The 12173-nt window shown below is 40.9% G+C and overlaps 1 protein-coding gene across 7 annotated transcripts in view; it reads left to right on the top strand.

The window, feature by feature from the left end:
• The window catches only part of RARB (retinoic acid receptor beta), a 960987-nt gene that overhangs the window by 735030 nt on the left and 213784 nt on the right, over nt 1–12173 (top strand). For all 7 annotated transcript variants that reach the window (XM_089690941.1, XM_089690911.1, XM_089690935.1 and 4 more), the window contains one exon: nt 3027–3175. In XM_089690941.1, the coding sequence (XP_089547067.1) occupies nt 3027–3175 (149 nt within the window). The remainder of the gene's footprint in view (nt 1–3026; nt 3176–12173) is intronic.

Here is a 12173-nt window from a genome sequence, read left to right as displayed (position 1 = left end):
CGCAAGTTTTTCCAAAGTTTTTTTAACGTTTTTGCATTAGCATTTTGCAGCTTTTAGCCACTTTTTCCGCGTTAGTGTTTTTTAGCATTTCTTTAGCACAAAAAAAAAATTGCCTCAAAAATGCTGGATTGCCACGTTTTACAGCATTTACCAGCATTAGATCTTTAAAAAACACATCTTGAAACCCACTAGTTCTGAGTGTTTTCCAGACAGAAAACGCTCCTGCCAAAAAACACTGATTAAAGCCTATCTGTGCATGGACACATAGGATAACATTATAATATCAGTGTGCAGCGCTGATAAAAATGTGTTATAATCAGTGATGACCAGTGTGATAGTAAAAGAGAAAGGAAACATCGTAAAAAAGAAATAGAAAATAGTGAATACTCCAATAAACAAAATGGACGGTATAACAAATGAAAATATATAAGTCCTCTAAATATAATAGTCCCAAAAATAGTGATGTGATCAAATCAGCAATATGTAGTGACTTCTGTGACTTCCGCACTGCACCTCCACTGTAATGCACTCACCAGAAGTAAGTAGTAAGCAAGCCAAGAGCGGAATGACACTAAGGGGTGTTCCTACTTGTTCCTCCTGCTGGTGACCTGGTTGAAGGTGGGATCTCTCCAGAAGCCAGTGATACACCAAATGAACAATCAAGTGTAGAGGCATAACTTTTCCTAGGTACATGTAGCATTCCACCCGCGGGTAGATTAATATGCAGGCGCATGTGCGAAACGGTTAGATATGAAATATACACTTAAATGGTTCAAGAGATATACTTTTCTGCTTTTCTATGTATGCCAGCTAAGGGGTATAACATACCAGGAGAATGGCCTCAAACTGAGCCTTCTGAATATAGGCTCCATGTTTAGGTAATTATGTCCTACGTGAAGATATCAACTTATATGAAAAGTGAGTTTTTAAAAGCAAGTCTGTTTTTACGACCCCTTGGAAGGTCTTTTGAAGTTCAGTGAGGGACTTGGTTTATACTTTTACGATATGCCAGATTGCACAGTTTCTTAGACAGCTAGGCCCCAGCTCCCTTGGGGGTTTTATAGCTCGGAGCTCTCTGCTGTGCTTTGGCTGCCTGTGACCTCTGCCAACACACACGGACCACATGTCTCTCAACAGAGAGGGAGGGGGGATGATAGGAAGAGGCAGCCTGCTTTGGTAGTGAGAAATGGTACAACATGGAAAATTCTTAACAAAATGGAGGACTGCATCCTTCTCTTTGGGTACGATTGCTACAAGTATCATATAGTGTAGTGTGTTTTATTAAAAAGATAGCAACCACGTGGAGCATAAAATCATCAATGGATAAAAAGCACTTACAAATATGGCCGCCAGACCATCACATGGCTGCAGCGGCATGACGTCAGCACGAAGGCTCTTCACTGACGCGCTTCATGCGCACGCACGTTCTCAAAGGTATCCACCTAGGATAACATGCTATAGAGTTTACTAGCTGTAGAAAAAACTGCCAGAAACCCAAAACAGCTGTAAAAACACCCAGTGTGCATGAGGCCTTAAGCTGATTTATTTTTAATAATAAACTTATCATACTTACCAGCTTGTGCAATGGCTTTGCACAGAGTAGCCCTGGTCCTCCTCTTTTGGGGTCCCCTGCTGGTGCTCCTGTCTCCTTCTCTTCCATGAGTGCCCCCATAGGAAGCTGTTTCCTTTGGGGCCACTCATGTGGGCTCAATCCTGTGCCATACTGCCTGCATCCATAGGCACAGACAGCATGGCTTGGCCACGCCCCCACTTCCTCATCACAGGATTTGATTGACAACAGCATGACCCAATGGCTTCCACTGCTGCCTCTCTGTCTTTTGAGTGACTGAGAGCGAAGATCTCTCTGGTAGAGCTCTGGATCAAGATTGAGCTGGGTTAGGTATAAATGGTGGGGAGGATCCTAATAACAGAAGGGTTTTTTTTGTATTAAGGTAAAAAATCATTTAACTTTAGAACTACTTTAAGCTTTGTTTACACCTCAATAAATTGCTATAAATATTAAATGGCGGACATGCTGTGACCTCGCAGTGCTTTAGGCCCTGTTCACACTTGTCCATGACAAATGCAGTCAAATGTTTGATGAGATCTCTGACACCATTGTCAAGAAATTAATGGAAGGGCACAAAAAACACAGAACGCATGCACTGTGCAGGAATTTTAATACAGGAAGAACTGGTAGTGGTAGGTTGCCTTGATCTGTTCAGTTGTTTTTGGCCAGCACAAGCACTAATGGAGGTAAATGTTACCAGCAGAAACAGGAAAATCTCGCCCCATGAAAATGATGCTTTCTCTTGTGAACTTTTTGGGAAAACTGAAGCAATCAGCAACCTTGCTTTTGCAGCCAAATGACAGGCCATTCTGACAGGCACTTCCTGATATTGCTAAAGCTTGCCCACCCCTTCCTGTATTCAAAATATTCCTATTGGCATACTGTCAATTACAGGAGTAAACCAGTAAAAAATGTGTTTGGACAGGAGGTAAAAGTCAAAGAGGTAGAGGAAGTGTCAGAGCTATGCTGGTTGGAATTGCAACCTCTTCTCTACAGCCATTCAATGTGCAGAATTTATAAAGTTTGTTTGAGAGTTCAGAAAACAGGGGGCAGAGAACTGAAATTACACTCTGAGCTCAGTGAGGAGAGCTCTGAGAGCTATATGGAGGGAAGGGACACGTCTTCTTCACACAACACATAGGAAAATAGCTGAGGCTGTCAATCACAGGCTGTGTGCTCCCATTCACCATTGTCCTCTTGGTGTCAGGAAAATTTGTCAGAAGTGACTCATGCTGATAGCAGAGAAATTACAAATCCGAGAGAAATGCTACTTAGTGCTCCTACATAAGACAAGTACACACTATAGAAGGATTTGCTTTGTTCATATTTCATGTCTGAGGTTTACAACCACTTTAATGTCCTAATGTCACTTGGCTGCAAACTGTGATAATGGCATGCAAATTTTGCGTTATAAATAGTTAAAGAATTTTCTCTATTTTTCTTTATGTTTTTACAGCTATTGAAACACAAAGTACCAGTTCAGAGGAGCTTGTACCCAGTCCTCCATCCCCTCCCCCTCCTCCTCGAGTTTACAAACCCTGTTTTGTGTGTCAGGACAAGTCATCTGGATATCATTATGGAGTCAGTGCATGTGAGGGCTGCAAGGTAAGTGAACATAGTTTAAAATAAGGCTCTATAACAGAGGTCTCCAAACTTTCTAAACAAAGGGCCAATCTACTGTTCTTCAAACTTTAGGGGCCAGACTGTGGCCATTGGAAATAGAAAATGACCTGGCATCAGTGTAAATAAAAAGTGCCTCTTTGACATTAGGTGTTGGTGTCAGTGGGAGGAACAGTGCCCCATCATTGGTGTTAGTGGGATAAATTGTTACATAGTTACATAGTTAGTCTGGCTGAAAAAAGACAAAAGTCCATCCAGTTCAACCAGAGAAAAAAAAAGTTATAATCCTATACCCACAGTTGATCCAGAGGAAGGCAAAAAAAACCCCAGCAAAGCATGATCCAATTTGCTCCTGCAGGGAAAAAAAATCCTTTCTTATCCCCCGAGAGACAATCGGATATTCCCTGGATCAACTTTACCTATAAATGTATAGTTACATAGTTAGTGTGGAACTGGAATTGTGCCCCGATGTTGATAACAGTAACAAGAATTACACCCCATTGTTGGTGTCAGTGGGAGGAATAGCACCTCATCAGTGTCTGTGGAAGAATAGTGCCCCATTGTTGGTGTCAGTGGTAGCAATAGTGCCCAATCCTTGCTGCTAGTGGGAGAAATTGTAACCCGTTGTTGATGTCAGTAACAGGAATTATGCCCCATTGTTGGTGTTAGTGGTAGCAATAGTGCCCTATCGTTGCTGTCAGTGGGAGAAAATGTAACCCGTTGTTGATGTCAGTAACAGGAATTATGCCCCATTGTTGGTGTTAGTGGTAGCAATAGTGCCCAATCGTTGCTGTCAGTGGGAGAAAATGTAACCCGTTGTTGATGTCAGTAACAGAAATTATGCCCCATTGTTGGTGTTAGTGGTAGCAATAGTGCCCAATCGTTGCTGTCAGTGGGAGAAAATGTAACCCGTTGTTGATGTCAGTAACAGAAATTATGCCCCATTGTTGGTGTTAGTGGGAGGAATATTATCCTGTATCAGTGGGAGGAAAAGTGCTCAAAAGGCCAGAAAAAGGAAAGCAAAGGGCCGTATCCGGATAATATTATGTCCCCTATTCAAATTGTCATGAAACATACACAACTAGCTATACATTAGTTACCCATCGTATATGCTTTATCATTATAATCTGTGATTTTCTAGTACTGAACTCATGATGATATACATATTCTCTACACCTGTTATGCTTTTGCATATTTATTCAATTAGATATCATCATAGAGTGCCTCAATTATAATAAGTTATGATGTCCAGTCTACGTCTCTGTATGAAGCAATTAAAGAAAAGTTGAACTCCATTCAAATGGCTAATAAAAGACCTTTGCAATAGAGCTTCTTAACCTTGGATTTGATTTGTGCTTGTTGTGGCAGCAATATGATGCATCACTTGTAACCCACAATGGCCAAATATCACAGCAGAGTGCCGTTAACTCATAAAGGTAAAATGCTAATGGCCATAGTTTCTGATCTTTGCTCTGATACATTTTTATAAACTAATGAAAAGCATCCCATTCTAAGAATTTAAAGCAGGAATACAACGTTTCTATGGCGTTTGCTGCCAGATGGGTCACAGTTGGTGACCCATGAGTTGCTTCTTACCCATTTACTAATTAGTAAGTGGGAGACTGAATGCTGTGGGGGGATTTGAATCTCTTATTGGCACCTGTAATTGTAATTCTGCAATTATGCAAGCATCTGAGTATTCATTTTTACATTATATTAAATATACAGGCTTACTAATTAAAGATGTATATTCCTCACTTGATTTAGGCCGGCCATACACGGGTCGATTTCTGAACGATTTTTCGTTCGAAATTGGGACCTAAGAATAATCGGCCAATTTTCGCTCTGTTAGTGGGGCAATAGCACCGGCCGATTTTTGTGGTTCCTCCCCATTTAGTTTATGGGGCATGGTGGAAAATTAGTGAAAAACGACCGATTTTCGAAATCATTGGTGGCACCATTGGATTACAGAACGAACGATGTTTTCGATTTTCGATCGAAAAATCATTCGGAATTCAACCCATGTATGGCCTGCTTTAGTTTAGAGCACTACTCCAGGAAAATAAAACAATCCACCATTGCAGTGGGCTTGCAACACTGCAAGGGTTAATAGCTCATTATGACTACGGGAGAGATGAAGAGGCTCTTTCACTTACCTGATTCCGCTCTTTCACTTACTTGATTCCTCACTGTAGCCAGATCCAGCACTCTCCTCCTCCTCTGCCCAAAGCTGCTTTCTGTGGGCGAAGCCTCAGCATAATCACATACTATACAGGGACATCAATCCTGTATAGTACACTGGGGAGAATGGAGTGCGACCAGAGCAAGGCTGCAATTTAGAGTGCAGCTTGGGAGGACCGGTCATAGTGCTGGAGGGACCAGCAAACACAAATGCTTCTGTGCATGGACTCGATGCAGGCTACAACCACATTAAGAACGTCCTGGAACATGCACACCTTGCTGCCCTCAAATAGACTGGGGGAATCCAAATATACTGAATGAGGAAAGAACAGAGGGCGCACAGTGCTAGTGCATTACCATTACCTCTGAGGAAGAGGCAAGTCCTCGAAACGCGTCAGTTAATTGGATGCCTAAACTCCCTATTGTGGACTGTTACTCAGCGCGGTGTTGACCCAGCTGTTCTTTATGATGTGCCTTGACTATATTGTCGTTTGTGAGTACAACACCTACTTTACTTTTTATTAAACATTTTTTATGGTAATGCACTATGCCTGTGTGCCCTCTGTTTGTTCTTTCCTCATAGTGCTGGAGGGAGCCTGCTGGAACGAGTAGTATGGTAAGTATATACTCCCTAATCTTCAGACCCTAGACTCAATCAGCAAATACCCTTGCAGTGTGAGGGGCCCCCCTGCAAGTGTAGGTTTTTTCGTCTTTCTGCCGTTAACCATTTTTCGCTGCCAGGCCATTTTTGCATTTTTTGCACACATTTGAAAAACCATTTTAGGCCTGAAGATTACACAATACCTCCAAACATTATATATTTTGTGAAAGAAGACACCCTAGAGAATAAAATAGTGGGAGTTACAATTTTTTATGTCATACGATATTATTGCAGAGGTCTAAGAAATGCAAAATTTCAGTAAAAAAACACACTAAAGTGAATCTTAGGGCAAACAAACATAATAAATTACCCAAATTTTTGGTAAAATATTAAAGACGAGAGTAAAAAGAAACCTAAAATCCAAATGTTAAATTTGTGTGTACCTATGAAATGGCAGCAAGCTTCAGTACACTATATTTTCTGTAGACGATGCTTCAAAAGCCCCTATAGGTCATCAGTTTAGCGTTAGGAGGTTAAAGAATTATTGCTCTCGCTCCGGTGTGTGCGGTGATATGTAACATGTATCTCAATTGATGTTTTCACATGTAGGTGCCCTGACTTGTTCGTTTTTGTTTGTACATGTGGGGGCAGGGGGGCCTCAATTTTTTTTTGTGGGGGCGTGTTATGTGCGTGAGTGTAACTTTATTTTTTTTTACCAAAAAAAATTTTTCTTTTTTACTTAACTTTTTTTTCATCACATAGTCGCCTATGTGATGATTTTTTGGTGACATTCTTTTTATTGAGACATGCAGGTTCTAAAAGACCCTACATGTCTCCACTGTGATCCATTAGATGTATTGCAATGCAACCTGCATTGAAATATATCGTTCTCTGGCTATTCAAGCCGGGAAAGTGACAGCTGTGACCCGGAAGTGATGTCATGGATGTCACCTTCCAGATCACACAAAGAAGGGGAGGGCATTGGAACTGGGGCTTTGGAAGCCACCTGACTGCTTCCACCTGACTGGCAGCCACTGCATTGTGTATAAAACCCCCTGCTGTCAGGTCAGGCATACGAACCTGGCAGCAAAAGGGTTAAATTATTCTGTCCAAGGATTATCCTAGGCCCTGGGAGATGAGCTGGCCATACACAACCTGCATTCGAGCAGTGGGTGGCCCTGACAGTACCACCCAGCTCAACAAAAGTTGCCTTCAAACTCAAAGGAACCTGTAGAAGATTGTCAATCAAAACAGTGACTTCAACCAATCATATGCAGTCACTTTTTAGGTATTCAGCCAGCTACGGGAGAGGCAGTTGTGTGAAAACAAAAGATGGCAGTGTAGATTCCTCCATCCATGCTGGATTGATTAGCTTTAAGCTGGCCATAAATGGATTGAATCTCAGCCACTTTAGCACGGACCGACTGAAGGAAGCCATCACTGTTGGGAGAACACAATGATTACTTCTAGTGACTATAGCCACTGGCAATATTCTCATGTACAATCCTGACATGCTGGTTGTACCCAGGTCATTCCATAGATGGAACTGGCTGAGATTTCGAACCATCTATGGTCGGCTTTAGTGGTTAACTCTCTCCTGAGTGTGCATAACAGACAAGAATTGCATTTGATAATGTTGGGTACTTAAGAGCTGGGTGGCAGTATGTGTTGTTAGCACAAATTCAGGCACAGGACACGTCTGAGTCTTAGCTTCAAGAGTCAATCTTAGACAAATTAGGTATTGCTAAATAAAGGGGTAATTATACAATACATATTTCATACATAATAATAATTCATATATATTAATTAAAACTAAATGTTGAGACTCTTGTGTAAGCCTATTTATGACTTTATCTTTAATATTTCCTGTAATACAGATAAATATTTTGCTACAAGTAAATAAATGAAATAGTTATTAAAGTTTTTAGTTTTGCTGAAAAAATTTACCCTTTCATCTGTCTAGCTATGTTGGTTGGCAAGGTTCCCCTCTTGTTTCTGTTGACTTACAGATGATCTAGCAGTAGCACTTGTCATCAGTTTTTATGTGTTTTTATCTTGGCATACTATTACAGGTACCCGTACACAATGGTGTTTTAGACCTTTGCTGTGATCGGAGGTCAGTGCAGTGGCCCTTCTTCTAATGTTAAAAGCCAGCATGTATTTACTCAGATATGACATAGAAATAATTGAAGAAACAGTTGTACTGGGACTATAATGTGTTTTACGTATAGTATGGGGTGGGTTCCATATAGTTCACAGTTTGCCATCACTGCCTGTTTCAAATTGAATTGTTGAGCAGGGTCTAGAGGTGTCGGCCACGTTTAGCTTAATGATCTGAAATGATATGCTTCTTACAGGATACTTTATCAGATGATATATTCTTAGTTACAGGGGCTCTGTTACTAAAAATAAAGAGTGAATTAAAGATGTCCCTGTAAAGGAGAAAGTAAATACTCACCTCTGCCCTGCTGCCTGTGCTGCCGAACACAACTTTAATGATAGAAAATAGGAAACTAAAGTCCCCTGGATCTCTCCATCTTTAATCCACGCTTTTTGTTTTAGTGACAGATTTGCTTTAACCTTGTAATATAAATTATCACAAGGTATATGGTTATTCGTATGGCTCAACATGTAGTAGTGACTCTTCATATTCACTGTACCTCGTTCATGCTTTACTACTTCATGTATTAAACCAGACCTGGAATTTAAATTTGTCAATTTGTATACATATCTCTGTTTTATCATAACACATTCATTACAAAAATGGAGAAACCTCCAAAAACAGGGACTTTTGAGGCACTATGCTAAAGAACTAAACAAAAATAGACTATAAAATTGTTATATTTATTAACATCCATTAAAACAGTGGTCCATCAATTCCACCACTTAATATGCAAATAATTGATAAAATAACTAACAAGTCACATAATAAGATTTGACAATTCCATATCCTGCTGTTAACACCAACGCGTTCCGCAGTCCACATCTGCTTCTTCAAAGGCTTGGCAGGGGTCATCTACTAAAACATACATAACTTCACAGTAATGAATATAAGTATGTATACATGAAAATATTACAACCATTAATATACATAGTATAAATATTTTGTTGAAACTTTTACCACAGTATTTAAATAGATCACAGAATTGTTATTGGTTCAAAAGCAATAATAAACACCGATGTCTGCCGCCAGAGATAGACGCTACATCATATGCCCATATATCCACCTCCCCCCCACACAAGATAGGGAAGAAGGGAGAAACCAAGTCATAAGAGCCTATGCCTTATATATGAGGGTCCTTGATGTTTTTGAGTTTTTTTAAGATATTTTAATAGAAGGATGATATAGTGTCCCCCCTTTTTTCATATTGCAGCTTACATTTGATCGGTAGCAGTGGCTTTCACCTCTGTGTGGCCCAGCGTCTGGCTTGGTTTCTCCCTTCTTCCTCATCTTGTGTGGAATTCATGGGACCATATTACAGTTTTCCATTGATCAAGAGTCAACAATTTATGGGTGTTATTATTTATTTCAGGTACTTATATAGTGCTGTCAATTTACGCAGCGCTTTACATATATATTATACATTCACATCAGTCCCTAACCCTCAATGGGCGTACAATCTAAGGTCCCTAACTCACATTCACACATACACATACTAGGGCCAATTTAGACAGGATCCAATTCACCTACCAGCATGTCTTTGGAGTGTGGGAGGAAACTGGAGTACCCGGAGGAAACCCACACAGGCACAGGGAGAACATGCAAACTCCAGGCAGGTGGTGCCATGGTTGGGATTCGAACCAATGGCCCCAGTATTGCCAGGCGGAAGTGCTAACCATTTAGCCACAGTGCTGCCCCGTTGCACCAATCTCTCCTCTTCTGAGCATTAATATTGGTCACTAGTGGCTTGGCAGTTGCAGCTTGCCCATTAATGTTTTGCTTATGGCGTTCCCTCTGCACAGTTTTTGTGGAACAGTCTTTGGAAGACTGAGATTGAGCTCTGCAGTTACTTTTGCAGCAGTTGTTCTCCTATTTTGGGTCACAATCTTGCGCAATGTCCTTTTGTCTCTTTCAGCAAGTTGGCCATGTCAACTGCGCTTATGCTCATCAGACAACGCGTTCCTGGAAAATGTATATGCTGTAATAACCTTTGATACTGTGCCTCAGGACATGGCAAATAGATTGGCAATTTCAATCACAGAGGCACCAGTTAAGTGGACACCAACAATTTACCCTTTGTGAAGCTCAGTAAGCTCTGACTTGGAAGCAAAAGGTTACATCACTTCCGCTTTCAACCCGAAACATGTTTTCACTTTCACGCCTTTAAATCATGGACTATTTTTGTCCAACTCCTGTAGGTTCCTAACTATGCATTATCCGGTAATGTGCTGTACTGTACATGTCATATTTTGCGTCTGTGCCTACTTCCTAATTGTGAAGCCTCAGCTTCTACAAAATAGCCTGGAAGTGCTCTGGTTGTATTATAGGAGATGAGATTTTTCTTCGCTTACACCCACCCAACAATAATATGTTGAGGAGTGATTACTTACAGGAACCAAAATGGAATTTAATTTACATGGAAATGGCAGTTAACTAGCAATGCTAGACAAGAAGTATAAACATTAATTGGGAAACACAGCCACTGTAATATTAAAGGCTGAATTCACACTGACTTGCAGTAAAATGCAGGGAAAATGGATGGACATCTTCACCTATTTTATGTGCGTGTTAACGCATGTTGACTTGTATTGTTGTGCTTTTTAGCATACTTGTAAAATGCAGGTCAATTGTTTTTTATGTGCCCTGTTCACATTACAATGCTGCCTTAATCTGCATTGCAACGCAGGTCAACACAGTGTAGTGTGAACAGAACACACAAAAAAGCCAATTTTTTTCTATTCGCTAACCTGCATGTTACAAGAATGCTAAAGCGCAAGTCAACGATCGTTATGTGCATAAAGTGGATGGCGGTGTACATCCATTTTCCCTGCATTTTACTGCAAGTCAGTGTTAATTCAGCCTAAAAGTGTACTCCTGTCTTGAGATATTTATGTAGGGCTCTCTTGAAAATCTTAGCTCTCGGACAGTCACTTTAACTCACTGACCAGGAGCAAGTATAGAGATAACACATTCTGACACATTTCTGATACTCATTTACACTTTGCTTGTTCCCAGTCTCAGACTCAAAAGTACTGACCTCAAACACAAACAACCACTGGTGCAGGTCACTGGAATTTTCAGGAGTGTAGCAATGGCAGCTCCCATGACAGGTGTGCTCTATTCATCCTCCATCAAAAATCATGCAAACTTCCAAGACAGATTAGAATATTATTGGCAAGAAGGGTGTTCCAGCATCACAAGCAGGTGTGTTTCAGGGTCATGAGATTCTAGACCAGGGGTGCAAAACCTGTGGCCCGCAGGTCACTTGTGGCCCTCAGAGCCCTCTGATGTAGTCCTTGATCTCAAACCAGGGATGCTGAATGCAGTAGTTTTAGTGCATTTTCAGAAAGTGCACCACACCTGCAAGATATAATAGAAGTCTATGACAAATTGCAGCTAACCTTCAGGAAAGCCTCAGGTGCTCTGTGCTGCACCCGTGGTGTGGGTAAACTGCAGCACATTAGTGTGAAAGCAGCCTTATGGGGGGCTCAGCACAGTAATTGCTTGTTTACATTTGTGGTTTGGGTGGTGGTAAAACTCCATAGTTAAGACCACACCCCTCCCAACCAGTGGTGTAGCATCAGTGGTCCCAATGATGACTCTGTCTCATGCTCCAGGGGGCCCGTGCAACCTCCCTGTCACATTCTGTTTTACACTTGGGTGCATAGGCAGCATATACTGGAACCGATCCTCTTCAGTTTCCTCCTACAACCGCTGAAATCTAGCCTCCCTTCCTCTCCCTCCTGCTGGCATTCAGTGACTGCAGGAGGAAAATGTTCATTATGCTATTCAAAATAAAAAATTCTAAATTCTGAACCATTTAATTGTGGCCCTCACTTTTCAAAGCACCCCTGTTCTAGACAAAAAGAGAAGGGGGTAGACTGGTATAGTATACTTGATTGAGAAATATTACTACTCAACAGGTAGAATATATATTAGAAATATTACTACTCAACAGGTAGAGTATACTGTATATGAGAAATATTACTACTCAGGAGGTAGAGTATACTGTACATGAGAAATATTACTACTCAGCAGGT

Source organism: Staurois parvus, unplaced genomic scaffold (genome assembly GCF_062004578.1).
Source record: "Staurois parvus isolate SC_StPar_1 unplaced genomic scaffold, SC_StPar_1.0 ptg000021l, whole genome shotgun sequence".
NCBI classification, from domain to species: Eukaryota; Metazoa; Chordata; class Amphibia; order Anura; family Ranidae; genus Staurois; species Staurois parvus.
The sequence above is the reverse complement of the archived record's forward strand: the minus strand, read 5'-3'. Positions and strand labels throughout refer to the sequence as shown.